The 19,278-nt window shown below is 45.0% G+C and overlaps 1 protein-coding gene across 1 annotated transcript in view; it reads right to left on the bottom strand.

Moving 5' to 3' along the window:
* Positions 1-2,395: 2,395 nt before the first annotated feature.
* The window catches only part of LOC147449772 (deSI-like protein At4g17486), a 34,779-nt gene continuing 17,896 nt past the window's right edge, over positions 2,396-19,278 (bottom strand). The window contains exons 3-4 of the mRNA XM_086522130.1: positions 3,053-3,133; positions 2,396-2,872 (exon numbers count right to left, since the gene is read on the bottom strand). Of these exons, the coding sequence (XP_086378256.1) occupies positions 2,802-2,872; positions 3,053-3,133 (152 nt within the window). The 3' untranslated portion in view covers positions 2,396-2,801. The remainder of the gene's footprint in view (positions 2,873-3,052; positions 3,134-19,278) is intronic.

Below are 19,278 nucleotides of genomic sequence, written 5' to 3'. Positions count from 1 at the left end.
TCTCTCACTACTACGTAAAATCTTGAAAGGAATGGTAATCAGAGCGTAAGCATCCTCCTATTATCAAAGCTTTGGCTAAGGCTTGCAAAGGTAAACTTGGAGAGTGGCTTAGGTTATTATCTTACGCTTTATGGGTTGATCGTACAACTCATAGCTCAGTCTTCATTCAAGTCAACATACATGTCAATTTCATCATCACTTTTTCTTCAAACTCTAACGTAACATCCTCTCTTTCTTCATCCTCATCGATAACATTTTCATCATGATCTTCATTTGACTTCCTTGTGAGTCAAAGGAATCTCTATCACCTCTTCTTTTAAACAACTTGATCCTTTTTTTCGAAACGGAAATCTTGATTTTTGTCTTGTCCAACTCGTGCAAAGTATAAGTTGCATTCCCATGCACATGCTTAACAACATAAGGACCAAACCATCTTTTTGAAATCTTTCTTAATGTTCAATGTTAGAAATTCGCACCATCAACTTGCAAGGTCTTGAGTGCAAATTATTTGCATGTCGTGTTTTGGGTTTCACTCCATAGGACCAAAAATATTATGCGCTAATAATTTTTTCTCTAAGGAATTGAAGGACAATAATAATTATAAGCTTGATCATTTTTTATGTCACTACTTAATTTTACACGGAGTTTTATTCACTTTAAGAATAAGAAAATTTTATGCATGAATAAGAAGAAATAACCATTGACAAAAAAAAATTGCAATGAGAAAAATAATTTCTTTCTAGGGTTTTTTACACATTAAGGTGCAAAGGAATATGGAAAAAGGATCTTTTTCTCAAAGTGAGAAAAGGTCTAAAACTTGTAGTGTATAACAGAATTACCTTAGCAAGAATTTTACATTTATTGGTAGTTTTAGTGAGTAGCATCTGCAAAACCGGTAAGCAAGACTACTGAAGCCACACTTTTTTTTTTTTTTTTTGAGAGAAACCGGTAAGCAAGACTGATGAAGCCACTTTTTTTTCTTTTTTTTTTCTTGAGAGTACAAGAACTTGGAAACACACGCACACACCCTATTTACAACGGCCTCACAGGTAGGGAAAGAGGCATCCCATCACACACCCACATATGGGAACAATCCCTAAGGACTTAGAACTTGTCTTCGGGTTGCCAAAGGGGTATTGAACCCAAGACCTTAGGCACATAGGCTATGACTCTACCAACTGAGCTAGCACCCGTTGATTGGTGAGCCACACTAAATATTGCCCATAAAGCACTGGTGAAGAAGCCCATGGAACACGTAGTTTTTACTTCCTATCGATAGTGTCAACCAAAGTGCCGAGCAATGAGTAAATGTCAATGACTCCTTGATGTGGGCAGCTATTGCTTGAGGAATCCGAGCTTGGGCATCTAGCAGTTATGTCATTTTTTTATCTATATGCACTGCACACACGCGCGCGCGCAGAAAAGGTTGCGCGCCTAGAGGTTTAAGAGAGCCGACACACAACACATAGATGCCCAAGCTGGCACTGCCAACCTGTTGCAGGAATAGGAATCAGCACATTGAAGAAAGGAGGCAATTCCCAGAGGAGTTGGCCCAAGTCAAGGAAGCTGAGGCAAAATCAGCAGCTGCACAAGCTACCGAGAGAAGGCAACAAGCCAGTGAGCAGCACGTGGAGTTTGCCCAGCACACTCATATCAAGGGTTACTGCCAATGAAATGGAGGTTAATCCAGAGCAACAATCGACAAAGTTTGTGAATGCGAAGAACAGTTAGATTGCTTTTACGACCCATTCCATAGAAAATCACTTGAAAACTTCAATAACATGCAGGGACGCAAAGCGACTGAGAATACACCTTGAAAAACTCCTTTATAGGCTATTCTTGTGCCGTCTATATAGGAGCCTTTGCCAAATGTGCATCTTCTTGAATAGGGCTACTCCTAAGCTCTATTCCCATGGGCTCTTAGCAGTAGGCTCACAAAAGAATGGGTGCTTTTTTTGAGGCGGCAAGAAAAGAAGGGGGGGGGGGGGAGGGGAGAGAGAGAGAGAGAGAATCTTGCCAAAAATAATACACAAGAGGCACCAGTTTTGTAGAAACCATTTGTGATTAACTTCAATCCTCACAAAGATGCCTTGAAAATGGAAGTCTCTATCCTCAGAAAACTGACTTGAAACCAGAATGCCCACACTCCATGTGTGTACACGCTCAAAATCCTAGTAACAGAGGACACTCATTTTTGGGCTTCCCGTCCCCATTGTCCAAACCATAGTAACATGGACACCCATTTTTGGGCTTCCATCCCCACTGTCGTCCTGTTCCCCTCATCCAAGCACCAACCCCTTGTTTCAAATCCCTAAAGTGGAAACAAGATTCACCTCTCAGCCCCATCCCGGCTCTTCAACCAACCGTGAAATGAGATTAACAAATGGACCAAAAAGAGCATCAAAAGTGTGTTCCACATAATAAATAGTTTACTGATACTTCCAAACTTTTTTGTCCTAAGAAGCAAAAGAACAATGGCATCATCAAGTGTTTGAGCACTATCACACTTGACCCCCCAAACGGGATAGCAGCAGATGCCTCTTTGCATACAAGTGTTCCTCCTCAATATAAGCCTCTTTGCTGAGTTGATAAGCTGCGTTGAAAGGGCCAGAGCAGGCAAGCATGGAAGTTGAAATGCTGCCATTGCAATGGCAGAGAAACCAAATGGAAGACAGTGTGTTAGCACTTCCAAAAGAGTGTACATTAGTGTCAAGTCGCGGTTATGAGAATGCTATACATATATCGGCTGATCCCTTTAGTTTATCTGCTCTAGACGACGACAATTACCACCATTCTACACATCATAAACCACCTCTTGCAGGAGCTAACAACAGCACATCCTCGTCGGAATTATCCGCAGGGCTTTGTAGGTCTGCAAAAGGTTGAGGTCAGTACTTTGCACACTACATGGAAACACTGGACAAGCTTGCTTGAAGCCTCTTATTTTTTGACATCCTCTGAATGTCAGCTAAAATTGAGACTTGCATAAAGCAGCATTTACAAGAAGCAGGATAAATATCTATCGCCACAAGTTGAAAGCACCGTAACCGACCTGATGATGAGTGGTACTCAAGGGAGTGTTGTACAGCGGTTACTTGCAAGCTCTCAGGTAGAACACAACTGCAAAAAGCCCCTGCATTTTCAAAATGGATGTTAAGAAGCTTCTATCGACTCTGAAGCATGAATAAGAAACAATCAGCGTAATGTATGACAAAAGCCCTCCTTACTTAGCACTCCCAGCTTGACCATCTCCATGACGTCAGCTAAAAGCAGTACATACTTCACCAAAGAAGAAGACACGACATCTTGAAAATAGGTAGGAAAGGATGTGCGACCAAAGAGGCAACTAGACATCTCTGTATTTTTCACTATCAGAGTAGGGAGAACTTTATAGATATCTGTATTTTGCTATACACATCACACCCACGAGGGAGACCATGAAGTGGGAACAACTACCCGATGGAGATGCTGGGAACACCCATCGAATGCAGCCCGTGAGCTTCGAACCCTCAACCTTGGGGTTACATCATGAAGGGTAGAAAAATGCTTTAACAGAAATAAACGACAGAAAAAGCGATGCTGGTTGGCAATCTCAAATCCACATTAAAAGAGCATACAAATTCTCCCTAAGCCCCTTTGCATCCATCGGAGGACAAGATCCCTTTTCAAAGCGAAGCTATCACATTCCCTCCTACCATGATCTGCGCTATCACCTTTCGCCCTGATGGTTGCCCCTTTCTTCCAACATTGCTAGTTTGAGCTTCATTTCACATATCCCTTTAACGAGCTCATCTAGCATTAAAGACATATCAATCTTTTGATTCATAGTAGGTGACTTCATTGCATTTTCAGGTGTAGTAGAGGCAGGCGTTGCATTATTTACCACCATCTTATCTTTCAACATTGCCTTTTGGCAAGTAGTAAAACCAACAAATTGCCTTACGTAAGACTTTAACAAATAAGTAAAATAAATACCTAAGCCAGAATAAATATTGGATTCACATTGGGCTATTCACTTGAGATGCTAGAATTTAAAAACCCTCTCTGCAGCTAATAGTGGACATATGTATGAAGACAAAGTCAATGAAGAAGCTACCATGGACACCCCAGCAGTAGCTCCCTAGCTCCCTACTGGATACACCTTGGATTTGCTACTACCAACATGTCACTTGAGAAGAATGCCATCTAGAGCACCAGTTGCCTCAATAGAAAATTGAACTGTAGACCACACTACGTCCAAGAATCCCCATTCGTGAACTGTGAACACATCACGTCCAAACATTCCTAAACAATGAACTTTTGGAACACATCCTGCCCATAATCTTGCCAACAACAATGGATTGGCGCACACATCCATAGTGTCTTATATATGTCGAGTGTTGGTTCCTTGCCAGATGCATGTGCCTTAAATTCCGACCCACACCGATAACTTGAACTCCAGCACATGGGTCCGAATCATTTGTAGGGAGCACCTTTTGCCCCCCTCTCTACCGCTCACAAGCCTCTCTCTGGCTGAAGCAAGTGGCGGCAATGGCCACTTGACTAGAAATCTCGCATCGTGACCACTGTGGTCGCTACCACGTGTGACATGCCGATTTCCCGAGCCAAATGTTTATCACCGCTATCCCTGTCAAGCTTGACTTTGCCTTTGTCCTATTGTGAGCTCTTGCATTTGTCTTTGGCTTCATATTCCCGAGCCAAACAAAGCATCTTTATCTCCCTTGAGGACTCCAACTGTGCGAGACAACTAAATGAGTACTAGCCGATACATTATCCATTCTCGACACTTGATCAAAGTCCTTTGTTGCCATTGATGCCAAGGTCGTACCCTTGCCGAGGACACATCTTTGTTGAGGTCATTACTTTGCCATTGATGTCGAGAGTGTACCTTTGTCGAGATCACACCTTTGCCGAACCAATATCTTTGTTTGGGCTTCCCGTAGGAATGTGTTGCTCCATAGAGCGACACATAGCACCTTTGAACTCCATAGACAACGTAGGAATAGGCCTCCAATGCTCCTCAACAAGCATCCAAACTGGTCAGTTGCTTTGCTTGCCTTCTGTTTCAAAAAACTAGCAGCAAACTCAAAGCAGCTAGGGCAATGCCTTTCAAAACGCAGCCACAACTGGCCACCGTTTCAAAACGCTTATTGCCAAGCAAGCCCCCTAAGAGGTTCCTTTGCTCAAAACACAACGATTAAAGCTCCCCCGTCGAACAAGGGCCACACAAGGGCGTTTCAAAACGCCACCAGAGCACCCTTAAATTTTCAATGCCATCGTTGGCAACTCACGATTTGAGAACAACTTTCCAACAACGTTTTAAAATGCTCCTCCAGAAACGATCCAAAAACGCTGCATCAAGCACAAAGCTCTAATACCATGTTAAAGCAGACGATGCGGAAACGTACAATGAGGGAGAGAATGCATGAGTGAGTGAGAGAGAGAGAGAGAGAGAGAGAGAGAGAGAGAGAGAGAGACTTTGCCGAACCAACCAACGAGGTAACGGTATATATAGCTCTTGCACATCGGTCTACTATACAATGGGGCCTGAGTGGGCTTATATACTCCCCTCAAAAAGAATTCCTACCCAAGACTTTAACAAATAAGTAAAATAAATACCTAAAGCCAAAATAGATATTGAGATCACATTGGACCATCCACTTGAGATGCTAGAACTTTACAACAATGTGTTGAAAAAAATATACATGACTTTACATTGTTAATTATTTTTAATTCTACATTGTTGATCAAAGGTAAAAGTTCATATAGACTAAATGCATGGAAAAGATATTTTAAATGAGGCTACAACAAGCCTTTCAAACTATAAGAAAAAACTTGAAAGCATAATGCTATATAGCCACACTTTTCCTCATTTTAAAAAATGTAATGTGTGAGACGAATCGATCATTAGAGTCCATAAATTACGCATTGTACATCTAGTACGTAGACAAGGGGTTACAATTGCGAATGACTGCAACCGTGCAAGAGAGTAACTATATCTCCACCATTCGCATTGAATCAATTAGATTGGGCAACCATGGAAGCTATTGCAAAGTAGTGATAAATTATAGGTTTTTTGTCACAAGACGGGCACCACGTGCCAACAGAAAAGAACAAACAGAACAGACTTTTAGCACTTCAATAACAACTGAACTGAAAGAGAGAGACGACACACGGCACGGAGTGGCAGAATTCCACACTAGAGAGTATTGGCCCCAAACCTTGGCGCCCCTTTCGGTATTTCTTATTGCATCATCAAAGTACAAGCCGGTACTCCATCCTCTGCACCTTCGTCCAGAAGCATGCCAAAGAATGAGCCCATGGCCTCATATTTAAAGGCCCTAGGCCCAAAAGCAATTTACATGAAAAGCCGTCAAACTCAAAAGCATCTGGTCCAAAGGCGATGCCCAAAAGCTACTAGCGTAAATCACGGAAATCCGTACAATTGCCACGTCAACAGTCAGCACAAGACGCGGAAATCCATACAATCTGCCACGCCATCATGTCAGCAAAAAATCCAAGTTTTCCGTACAATTGCCACGTCATCAGACCAGCGCAGATTGTGGAGATCTGTACAGTTGCTCCGTTCTTCAGTGGGTCGACACGTCAGTAGTTTGTGACATCCCCCTTCTTGAAAGAGAGTAATCATCCGCGATTACAGCATATCTACAAAACAACTCAAGTTAGCTCAAAATTTTTCGAGGGACATTCCGAGGGACAATCAGTTTGCTCTTTTTGTTAAGGAGTTGGCTTCTCCTTTCGGCTCTTTTAGATCAAGGAGTTGGCTTCTCTTTTCGTCCAGATCGGAACTCTTGATATTCCGGCGTAGTAAAATTAGCCATCACACCGAGACCACACTGATCTTCCACGGGTGTCTTGATGCACTAAAATTACATACCCAAGCAATCTCATCCAATTAGGAATATTCAATGGTTGGCACATCACAATGCAACACGAATGCTCACACATGCATATTACAAGACACAACAAAACCGCTGAGCACTTTGCCAAGACAAACGGTCTGCGATATGAAGCTACTCAACGACTACCTCGTCACTCCCCCCACAAATAACCTAAACAGGTCTGGGCCATGAGCTCAGATAACTGTACAACCAAATGCTCCCGAGACCGAAGTCTGCGTCGCTTGGAGGTTCAAGCATACAACCAAACGCTCCCCAGACATCGGCATGCATCGTTCGGAGGTTTTCTAGCATACAATGAAACGCTCCCCAGGCATCAGCCTACGTCGTTCCAAGGTTTTCAAACATACAACGAAACGCTCCCCAGACATCGGCATGCGTCGTTTCGAGGTTCAAACAATATCAAAACAGTATTTCTCACTTCTCCACCCGGGATTACAATCACCAATCAAGGAAACCGGTATTAAAACCATAGTCAAACAATTCAAATCGGCACCAAGACAGGTTCAAAACAGATCCATCCATTTAGAACAAATTTTAAACAGGATCACCAAACAAGTTCTCAAACAAACTCTCAAACAAAATTCAAACTTAAAAAGCAATCTCGACATCAATCAAGCTCGAAAAGTCGACTAACTTTCCATCCTGAAACCTGTACCAAAAATTAGGGTTAGGTTCCTTCCATAAGGTCGTAGCCCACCGCAGCATGACCCACAAACTCTTGAATAGTCGAAACAAGCCTCGACAAGCAATGTTCCTGTGGCGGTGATGGTAGTCCCAAGACCTAGCAATCACACTAGACCTCCAAAGTTATCAACAAAGACACCAACTGAGAGACGTCTAAAGACTACAAGTTGTAATCTGCTAGGGTTTCCTTGGCAAGCATTTCAGGTTACCCCACTCTGCCAGAAGCTGCCAAAAACCATATAACTTCGAGTAAAAATTTTCTTGAAAGCTTGCCAAGTCCTTGGAGTGAGCGGCTTGGTAGATATAGACATCAACCATTGCATTTGAGGAAAACAGCAACTCGAAACAAATCTTGATCCTTCTAGTGCAAGTGATCTTAATGGCCTATGCCTTGTAAGACATGAGCCGTGAAGACGGGAGCGCGCCCGATGCATCGATGTACGTAGGGTGGGAGTGGCTAATAAGTTCAGGGTCGGAGCACGAAGATAAAATTTCCAATGAGCTTTGGATGTGCAATCTTGCTCTGTCTGCTCTTTGGAAGGACCAGTATGCTTTCAAAAAAGCACACGCCTGATGCTCTAATACCACTCTAACAAACTTGGACACCCCAAGTCTAGAATCTGTCGCGACACCAGAGAGAATCACTTACGGTACCTCACAACTTTAAAATCACAGTTCAATTCGAAACGACATGGCCCAATGTAGTTCCGTGCCCAGAGGTACTGGCCCCAAAGACTGGCGCCCCTTTCGATATTTCTTTTACATTAATGCTTGATCAAAGTTACAACTCCCACAGGACATAGTTACAAGGGACGGGGGGGACGGGCCCTAGGGCCGGGGAACGGCTGGGAACGCCGAGGGACGGACGGAAAACGGGCCGGACGGGCGGGTCGCAGGGGGGACGGACCGGGGACGGCCGGGTCCGGACCGGGGTCGGACGGGGACGGCAGGGATCGGCCGGGGTCGGATTCAAAAAAATGGCCGTTTTTGACCGTTTGCAACGGCTCTGTGCAGCCCCAATTGCCATATTTTTTAAGCCTTGGCCCTTGGGAGGCTATAAAAGGCTCCCTTGGGCCTCTTAATACTCATAGTCTCAATGCTCAATGCTCATTCCATTTCCCTCAAGCTCAAGGCTCAAGTTTGAACTTTGAAGCTCTCTTCTCCCTCTTCTACCCACTTTGAAGCTCTCCTTTACTCTCTCTCCACACAAGCTCTCCTCTAACCCTTCTAACTTCTAAGCTCTACTCTCTCGAGTCTCTCCACCATCATGTCATCTCAAGCCAACTCCACTTCTCAAGCCGCTTCTTCTCGAAGGAGGCCCGCCGTGCAAACGTGGTCGTGGTGGGATGAAGTCGACTTTAGCTCGCGTGGCAAAGGTGGCGGTGCAAGACCATGGACGTGCAAGCTATGTCCATACAAGAGATCGGGTGGTTCAAACAAAGTGCGAGCCCATCTTCTTCATGAACCCGGTCACAAGGTGAAGTTTTGCCCTCATGTAGCTCCCGAGAAGAGGTTGGATCTTCTTGAGAAACTCACGGTGTATGAGGTTGCGGAAGCGGCCAAGAGGGGCCATTTTGTTGCCGTTGATCCCTCTGCCACAGCGACACCGCGAGAGTAAAGGGAAGCCAACCTTGACGACATCTCTCGAACCTTCAAGAGCCATGGATCTACACCGTCCTCTTCCCTTCCGCATCGCCAAACCACTCTCAGCGAAAATTGGAATATTAAATTGAAGGAAGAGGTAGATAGGTCGGTTGCCCGATTCTTCTTCCACGACCACATTGCCTTCCATGCTTCGCGGTGAGTTTCCCTTGGCATATACACATTGCAATCTTCCATTTTGTATTCATAATGGGTTATAATTTCTCGACTCTCCATACTAACGCAACATGCTCTATTTTGTATGGATAGGTCTCCATACTTTCGAACCATGGTTACCAAAATAGGGGAATATGGCTCCTCTTATGTGCCACCTTCATCGGAGAGGCTTCGCACCACCCTCCTTGACAAAGAGAAGCTTGCCGTGGAGCAAGCGGCCCAAGCAACAAAGGATTTGTGGGAGACCAATGGCGTCTCTCTTCTTGTAGATGGATGGAGCGACACCCGCAAGCGGTCCATCCACGGGGTGGTGGCCTACTCTTGGGGGGGGATGTACTTTGTGGAGTCGCATGATGCATCCGATAGTGGCAAGGCCGCCGAGATGCTTGCTGCGGAGTGGACAAGCACCATAGAGATCACCGGCCCGGAGAATGTCCTTTGTATGGTTGCAGATGGAGAGGCGTCAAATAGGGCAGCCGGAGCTATCATTGAGGGCATGTATCCCAGCATCCATGTCACATTTTGCATGGCGCATTGCCTCAATAACCTCCTCAAGGACATAGGGAACTTGTCATGGATTTCACCCACCATTGGTGACGCCTCTCGAATTGTCTCCTTTGTGCTCAACCATCAAAAAGTGCGCCATGAATTCTCAAAGAGGAGCCACTTGCCTTTGCTCAAATATTCAGAGACAAGATTTGCATTCAATTGGCTTATGCTAGGCCGCTTGTCTACATGTGGCGGAGCCTTAAGGGGCCTCTTTCTCAATGATGAGTTCCAGGCCATGCCAGAGTCTACATCAGCAGTAGGATTGAAATGCCGAGAATGGGCCGACGACGCCGCTTGGTGGGAGGAGGTGAAGACTCTTGACGCCATGGTCAAGCCTATTCTACACCTACTTCGAGTGGTGGATGGCTTGCAGCCATGCATTGGCAAAGTCTACGAAGCCATGGATCGGATGATAGAGGCACTTGAGAAGCTTGTGCCTGACCCTGTTCAGTATGCGGAGATTCATGGCTTGTGTGAGTCGAGGTGGAATGGATACTACTCTCCACTTCATGCAGCAGCTTATGTGATTGACCCTGAGTTTCAAGGAAGGCGTCAAGAGACCGACAAGGAGGTGAGCAAAGGATGGCGGCTTGCATTGGAGCGCCTTGAGCCTAGCAGTGACATTAGGTGCAAGATTAGAGACGAGCTACTCAACTACATGCAAAAGAAGGGCTCCTATGGATGTGTAGATGCACAGCTTGATCGCAACAAGATTGGCTCGGTTTTGTGGTGGGAGGACTATGGAGGAGATGGCCCACATTTGCAGCGCTTGGCTGTTCGTGTCCTTAGCCAAGCATGTACCACTAGTTGCTTGGAGCAACTATGGAGTGTGTACAGCCACATTGCCTCTAAGAAGAGGAATCGCCTTGGTGTTCAGAGGGCCAATGATTTGGTGTTTGTGAGCGCTAACTTGCGCATGCTTGCCAAGAGCGTCACACACAAGGCAGATCCTTTCACTGAGTGGGAGATGGCACAAGAGAATCCATCTATGGCCGATACTCTTTTGGAGGAGCTAGAGGAGGATTTCGAGCCTCAATGCGAGCCTCCCGAGCCGGAGCCCTCATACGTTGCTGACGACCTCGACTACGACGACGATGTGGAGATTCAGCAGGCGAGCACTTCTTGAGTTTGATGATCATTGATCACTCGACTCTCGAGTCTAGACTCTTGAGTCTACGACTCTACCTACTACATAGCCCTTTGTACTTTTTGTTATCCTTGAGGCCTCAGGCTTGTCCTAAGTCCTTTAGGCTTTTTGACTCTTGAGCCCTTGTGGCATGCACTTCTCATTTTGTATCCATCGATCATCGATGTTTTATTAGCACATTTCAGCCTATATGACTCGTGTTCTTTGGTCTATTTAGTGTAAATTTATGGTCAAAGTGATGCTCTATGTGTGTGGCATGTGTGTAGGTCAAAAAAATTAAAATGCCAAAAAAACTTTTTTTTTTTTTTGCCGTTCCGACCCCATCCCCGTTTCCTGACTTTTGCCGTCCCGACCCCGTTCCCGACCCTGACCCGCCGTCCCATGTAACTATGCCACAGGATCCTTCCATCTATGACATGATGGCGTGGCAGACTGTACAGATTTCCACGTTTTACTCTAGCAGCTTTTGGGCATCACTTTTGGACCAAATGCTTTTGAGTTTGAAGGCTTTTCATATAGATTGCTTTTGGGCCTAGGGCCTTTGAATATGAGGCCATGGGCTCATTCTTTGGCATGCTTCTGGACGAAGGTGCAGAGGATGGAGTACCGGCTTGTACTTTGATGATGCAATATAAAGAAATATCGAAAAGGACGCCAAGGTTTGGGGCCAATACTCTCTGGGATAGAATTCCGCCACTCCGTGTCGCCTATCATCTCTCTCTCTCAGTTCAGTTGTTATTGCAGTGCTAAAAGTATGTTCAGTCTGTTCTTTTCCGTTGGCACGTGGTGCCCGTCTTGTGACATTTTTCCACTAAAGAGCAGCCTTCTCTCTCTTCCCCACGGCATTCTCAGATGATGTGTAAACTTTTGGACATTTTTGCCCATTTTGACCAATACTAGGTCATTTTTGGCCCATTTTTGACCCAGAAAAGGCCATTTTTTGTGTGACAAATCCCAAACAGTCGGAAAAATCCCTAAATTTGTAGGCATAAAAAGCATATATATGCATCATTTTTTTATTTTGGGTCACTTTTAATGCAATTTTACGACGGCACCTGTGAGCTACTATTTTTGGCAATTTTTACCCGCATCAACCTTTGTAGGCGAGATGAGTGTGCCACTATAAAACGCATGGAGTATGTACATTTTCAAACCAAATTATGCATGTTACCAAGTGGAAAAACATGCAATGATACAATATCCAAGGCCACCACTCCCCAAATAGGTCCACTACCCAGATAGGTATGTACATGGCAGCACCCGTAGTAGCCGTTTTAGCATATATCACAATATGTACATTACTGCTTTTCTTTCCACGCATTGAGAAGTATCAAAAGTGAGGTGAATGTCTTTATTTCACACTCTGTACATGCCCCGGCACGACATGCACCCCCTCTCAACCTGCACATCCTCTGGTATGTGCCACAACAACATTTGTTAAGCATCCAAACTCATGGTCAAACACCATATCTTCACTTTCATCCTCAGTTTGCATATAGTTGGATCCATCATCCTCTTGGTTATGCATCAAATGGATCAGCATCCCCTCTTCTTTTGAACAACTTAATTATTTTTCCTGCAATAAGAATTTTCATTTCTATCCCATCTAGCTCACACAAGCTGTAAGTTGCATTTTCATGCACATGCTAGACAACATAAGGGCCAAACCATCTCTTTGCAAGCTTCCTTATTGTAGAGTGTTGGTTTTCAAGGCTACTATCATACACCAACACCCAATCGCCCTCTTCAATGGCTTTTGGTCTGAGTCTATGTCTCTTGTCAAACCTTTCTTTGCTTTTCAACCTTGCATCCTTTAGTCAAGCTTTTGCAAGCTCGATGTCTTCAGGCGCAATGCAAGAAGGTCTTCTCTACTCATTCCATCTTCCCATGGCAATACATTCCATGTAAGAACTACATCTTCAGTTGGCATCACAAATTTTTGACCATACATCAATTCGATAGGCATATAGCCAGTGACTGAACTATGTGTCGTACGGTCAGGCCATAATGCAAACAGTAGTAACCTTGCCCACCCTCCAAGCTTGCCTCACAAGCCTTAGCAAAAGCTTTAATTATTGGAGAATTCCTCTTTCACTCTTGTCATTGCCCTCTAGGTTATAAGCACATGTTAAAGCTAGTTTGATGCCCATCCTAGAGAAGAATTCCATGGCCACATCACCATCCAATTCTCCTCTATCTGCAGTTATGTTTCCCACACATCCATAGCGACAAATCACTTCATCAAGTAGAAATTTACCTACAGCTTCTGTATTCTTTGTCCTCAATGCACACCCTTCAACTTGATTGGAAAAATCTTCTCTTGCAAGCACCAAATACCTCATTTGCCAAAGTCCCAAAGGCATTGTGACCAAGTCCACAACCCATTTGTAATGCATGGCCAATGGATCAGTAGGATGTAGCCCATCACGATGCCGTACATTTGAATACATTTGGCATGTCACATAAGACTCCACAAACTCAGCCACATCCTTATATGTCACGTGACACATCCAACCCTATGTTCCGTGGACAAGCTACAGCATGACCACGGTTCACTTCAGTCAAGTCAGTCTAGAATAGGAAGTGATATGGCACTTTTGTGAGTCTATTCGCAGACTGTGCATGACCAGTCACTTAGATTAGATGCATATCCTCCGGTTGCACACAGCATGACCATCAGATTACTGTCAGAACCCATCAGTAGCATTTTTACAGTGCATAGACCTATTTTTTCCCTATTTTTGATATTTTTCACTTATTATTTTTAAGTGACTTTTATTGGAAGTAGGTAGGGCAATTTTGCTAAGTTTGTATATAAGCAAACCTAGCGCTAGCACTTTCTGGCAGAAGAGGCAGCAGGAGCACCTTGCTCAACAGGCAACTTCTCAGCAGAACCCCACAAAGGCCTGGCGTTTTGCAAGAGACTGCAACACCTAGCGTTTTTGGACCAGAGCAGCCAGCGTTTTTGCTTATGCATCATCCTAGCGATAGAAACCCATCAGATCAGCCTAGCGTTTTGAATTGCAAACCACCGGTAGTAGAAGACAAAGATCAGCCCTAGCATTTTTGCATCTGCATCACACTTCAACGTTTTGCAGATTCATCGCGACGGAACCTCATTAAGCACCAGCGTTTTCAGTTTTCAGCAGTCAGACATTGCAGTAGAACCCCCGAACCTTGCAGATCTCACCTTCCCACAGCAGATCCTCGCCTCACAGTCAGATCCAGCGAAGTTTGCAGTTTCAGCCCGGAAAGCGCAGATTTCAGCATCTGTGTTTTCAATGCGTCGTCGTCGCATCATCATCAATGACAGCGTCACCGACATAGAGTCAGAATTCAGCAGATAAAGATTTGCAGATTTCAGCCCGTCTCGTCGTCGTCGTCCTCATCGTCGACAAGTCCAAGCATTGTAGAGATTTGTGCAATCATAAGTAGACTGCTCTCGCCATAGAGAGTGGGGCCTTCGGAGGAGGGGTTGACAACATTCTGGTGTCGTATTCTCTTCTCTCTCTATCTCTCGGTCTCAGTACCTTCATTCACAGTGTTCATCACTTTGTTTGTGTCCATTGCACTCTCTCACTAAAGGAACGGAAGGCTCTCCCTTCCGTAAATAAAAGGAACCTTGAGCACAATTCGGAGCACTCATCTTGAGCAAAGTTCAACATTCACTTCCGTTGCACCTTACATTGGTATCAAAGCTTTGGCAATGTTCTGTATTACTCAAGGAAAGAACCACAAGAACCACATAAAATTTTTTTTGCTTGTTGCGGTCACACATAACCCCAGTCCTCTTGGGCGTGTCGATTCCTAATCGTGTTTTTGAAGAGTGTCCGGAAACCCAAGAAAGAAGGGCTTGTCCAACCTCCCCTTGTTTCTCTTTTCACTCATTGAGAGCGGACCGTACACTCAACGGCCGGCCAATCGACGTGAAGTGGGAAAAAGCAACCTTCGTGTGAGCGCAAGGCCCCCAAGGGGTGCGCCCGCGGAAAAGAGCAGAACTCGGGTGAAGAGAAGATCCTTCTCTAACACAGATTGCAAGCTAAAGAAGAACTCAAGAACCGCAAGAACCAAGACCCCCAAGAACCCAAGTTCCTCGTGAACTTAAGAACCCAGGACCACAAGAACCCACAGGAACTCAAGACTTCAGTGGATAGTTATCGCTAGAAGCGGAATGGATACTTGACTTGGAGGTGATGAGCATGAGAGAGGCGAAGAAGAATTTTCCCCACCAGAAGGTTTTTCCGACCCTCCCCCTTCCCCATCTACGCCAAGGATTGCACTAACTCCTATGAAGGAGTTGCCGCAGTTGTTTCTGGACAGGAAGTTAGAACACGAAGAAAGAAGGGCAACCATAGATCGTGACTACGAAGAAAGAGTGACAGCCATAAAGCATAAGCACCGCTTGGAAGCCAAAGTAAGAAAAGCAGAAAGAGAAGCAGAAAGAAAGGCCAACTTGGAGCGTGAGCGTGAGCAAGCACGCTTGGCGGCCGAACAGAGCGCCCGACACAGGAAAGAGATATTGCAACTCTTTTCTCAAGTGCAGGCACAGATGCAAGAGATTCGGGAAAAGGAGACTCTCTCAGTCTCTTCTTCTCCAAAGCATGACACACAAGATTTGCATGATAATGATAAGCATGATGATTTGGATGACAATGACAAGCATGATAATTTGCATGATCAAGATGTGATTTCTCACAAGCATGATGATTTGCATGATGATCACGATGTGATTTCTCACAAGCATGATGATTTGCATGAAGATGATGTGATTGTTCACAAGAATGATGTGTTAGTTGATACTTTTTCTAGTGAAGCTAACCTCATTGCAGATTCGATCAATCACGAAGAACCAATCTTGGCTCTCGAGTCGAGGTCCAAAGAACCCCCTCAGGAAGTTTCGATCCCTCTCGAAGAACCGATCTTGGCTCTCGAGTCACGGTCCACAGAACCCTCACAGGAAGTACTATGTGTTCGAATGATTAGTCAGCACGCATTGTTCGAGTGTTTCATTCGTGCTCGTTTCCTGTATTTTAGTCAGCGTCTTTATGTGATCCCTTTCCAAAGGCATGCCATATTGTACGTTGAACACGTTTCACTCATGAATGAGCACGGATGTATGCGGATTTCTAATGAAAAGATGAAATGTTTGCATTGAAGGAAGTCACATTCCACGTCTCTTCCTTGGCACGCCACAAGTGTAGAACGAGCACATGAAAGTATAAGCACCAAGCATGGGCATTTCCATTGTGAATTGCCACAGTTGATTGATTTAGATCAAAAAGACAAGATTCGATCTCATTGTTTGCGTGTGTCAAGCATGGGCATTTCCGTTGTGAATTGCCACAGTTGATTGAAATTTGATTTAGATCAGAAAGACAAGATTCGATCTCATTTTTTGAGTGTGTGTGGTGAACGGTTTGGCACTCCGTCTCTTTGTTCATCTACATTGCATGCAGAGTCTTTGAGGAAGACAAGATTTTTTCCAGTCACTTTATATGGAATAGGTATGTTCATGTTTTTGTGTTGGAAGTGGTTTCAGGAATTTTCAGCCATGGAGATTCTTGAAGGAGGAAGCATGACTCTAGACGAAGTTGAAGCATTGAAGGAGCCACAGAAGACTTTGTGTCTCTTTCAAAATATCGCATGACCCACGCATCAGAGTGGGCCGGCGAAGAGTCCTTTCCAGGATTCCAGACATTAATGGCGATCTCCCTCGACGCCATACAGTTCGGTACCAGTACCTCACTTTGAAAAGGAGGGGATGTCACGTAACACATCCAACCCTATGTGTCCGTGGACAAGCTACAGCATGACCAGGGTTCAGTTCAGTCAAGTCAGTCTAGAATAGAAAGTGATCTGGCTCTTTGTGAGTGATTCTAGTAGTGATGGACATAGTAACCACACTGGGCCTCCAAGGTTATCAACTTGGGAAGCGACACCTATTGAAAGATGTCCAAACTTCAAAGACTGCAAGTTGTAATCTGCTAGGGTTTTCGTGGAAAACATTTCAGGATACGCCACTCTGCCAGAAGCTGCACTCCGAAGGAAGATGTCAGAAAGCATGTAGCTTCAGGCAAAAAATTTCTTGAAAGCTTGCCAAGTCCTTGGCGTGTGCGGCTTGGTAGCTATAGACTTTTACCATTGCATTCCACTGCTTCTAAGAAAACAATGGCTAATGCCCAATAAGACAGAGCGATGAAGACATGAGCGCGCCCAATGTGTGATGGACTAAGGGTGGGAGTGGCTTCTAGATCTGCGGCAAGGACACGAAGATTCCTTGATAAAATTTCATGTGGAACTTGAAAGCGTCATCTTGCTCTGTATGCTCTTTGGTAGGACCGGTATGCTTTCAGAAAAGCACGCGCCTGAAGCTCTAATACCACTGTAACAAGACGGGCACCACATGCCAACGGAAAAAAATAGACTGAACAACTTTAAGCACTTCAAATAACATTGAACTATAAGAGATGCACGACACATGAGACGCAAAGTGGCGGAGTTCCATCCCAAGAGAGCATTGGCCCCAAACCTTGGTGCCCCTTTTGGTATTTCTTTATATTGCATCAACAAGGTACAACTCCAATGTTTAAGTGATACGGCCGTTCTTAGTTTAAGAACTATCCGATATTAGATGCGAAGTGGATGGAGGAGGAGGACCTAGCAGATACTCCTCACATTTTGGAACTTTACCTTGAGGCTTTTGGTCTAAAGAAATACCAAAAGGAGCGCCAGTCTTTGAGGCCAATGCCTTTGGACACGAGACTCCGCCGTGTCAAGTCTTCTCTCTCTCTCTCTCTCTCTCTCTCTCTCTCTCTCTCTCTCTCTCTCTCTCTCTCTCTCTCTCTCTCAAAGTTCAGTGATTTTGAAGTTTCTGTTCGTGTGTTGCTATTGATTTCTCACTTGGGAGTGTCCAAGCATGTAACAACAGGCACCCGTATAGCTGCCACGTCATCGACAGTTTACGCAAGAGATTTTGTGGTGTGAACTTCCTGCTTTATTTTAATGTCTTTAGGTCACTTCGGCCCCATTGGATGGGGTCCCATAAGTTGGTGGAAACTCCTCTTTTAAAATAGGCCACTCCGCAAGACTTTGCAAGTTGGTAAAGCTTCTTCCGTTGCTTCTAGGATTTAGGCCCCTCGACCGACATCTGCAAGTTGGCTCTGTTCTTCAGTGGCTTGATAGTCAGTAATTTGTGACAATTATGGAGGCTACCTGTCACCAACATGTGACTACTATCTATCCTTTTTGTTGATTTCTTTCTTATTATCTATTTACTTTCACTTTTTGGAAACACCCCTCGGGAAATCTAACTGCCCTGCATTGCATAGCTAGTGTGGAACTGTCCAGAGGGAGTCCAGGCCTGAGGGCAAGAGAGCACTAAGGTTGGACAAGGACTATGGTTAGCCAAGTGGGGTCATTGACTAGCCAAAGTGGAATCCTTTGCTACAGAGGCTACATTTCAGTTCTGGATGTGGCCGCAGTGTACAAAGAGGGTCGGATGACCTAGAAAGATACAATGGCAGCAACTCCTAAAATTTAGGGAACTGCTATTTTGGGACCTGAAAATGTGTTGACGTCATTACCTCCGGAATGACAAGGGGAACATTTTCTTACTCTGCCGTGAAGTCAACTGAGCAACCGGTTGGGAGATTTTTAGGCGGCAACCCCGAAACGGGAAAATGCTTGTAAATGTGCCAAGTGGCACATTCTGGTGCACTTGCCTCATGCAACAAGAAGTGGCGCTGAATTTAGGAGGGGGAGAGCCTCATTTTCAGTTTTTGTCACAGGTTAAGAGCTATGGAGTGCTTGCTTTCCCTCTTATGCACAGTGCGGTGCCAGGAGTGATGCCCTGCACGCTACGCACTGCCCTCTCTCTCCCCTTTGGCAGTATGTTATGCCCCACTAGTGGGCTCTTCATTTGACCAATGTACAGTTGTGTGGGTTCATGCACGATTGCCGAGGCAAGAGCCTCTTGCACAGGTACTGGATTAGCTAGCGGCTAATCCCCCCGCAGGTACAAGTGAATTCAGAGAGGTTTCACGCCAGAAATCTCGTCCGATTCAAAGGGCAAGTAGCCCTACAGGTGCGGGAGCTCGAGGACTTGCTACGGATGCGACCGGCACGCGAAACGGAGCCCGAAACAGTAAATTACAGCCT

Source organism: Adiantum capillus-veneris, chromosome 10 (assembly GCF_014529385.1).
Source record: "Adiantum capillus-veneris isolate H3 chromosome 10, ASM1452938v2, whole genome shotgun sequence".
NCBI lineage: Eukaryota > Viridiplantae > Streptophyta > Polypodiopsida > Polypodiales > Pteridaceae > Adiantum > Adiantum capillus-veneris.
The sequence above is the reverse complement of the archived record's forward strand: the minus strand, read 5'-3'. Positions and strand labels throughout refer to the sequence as shown.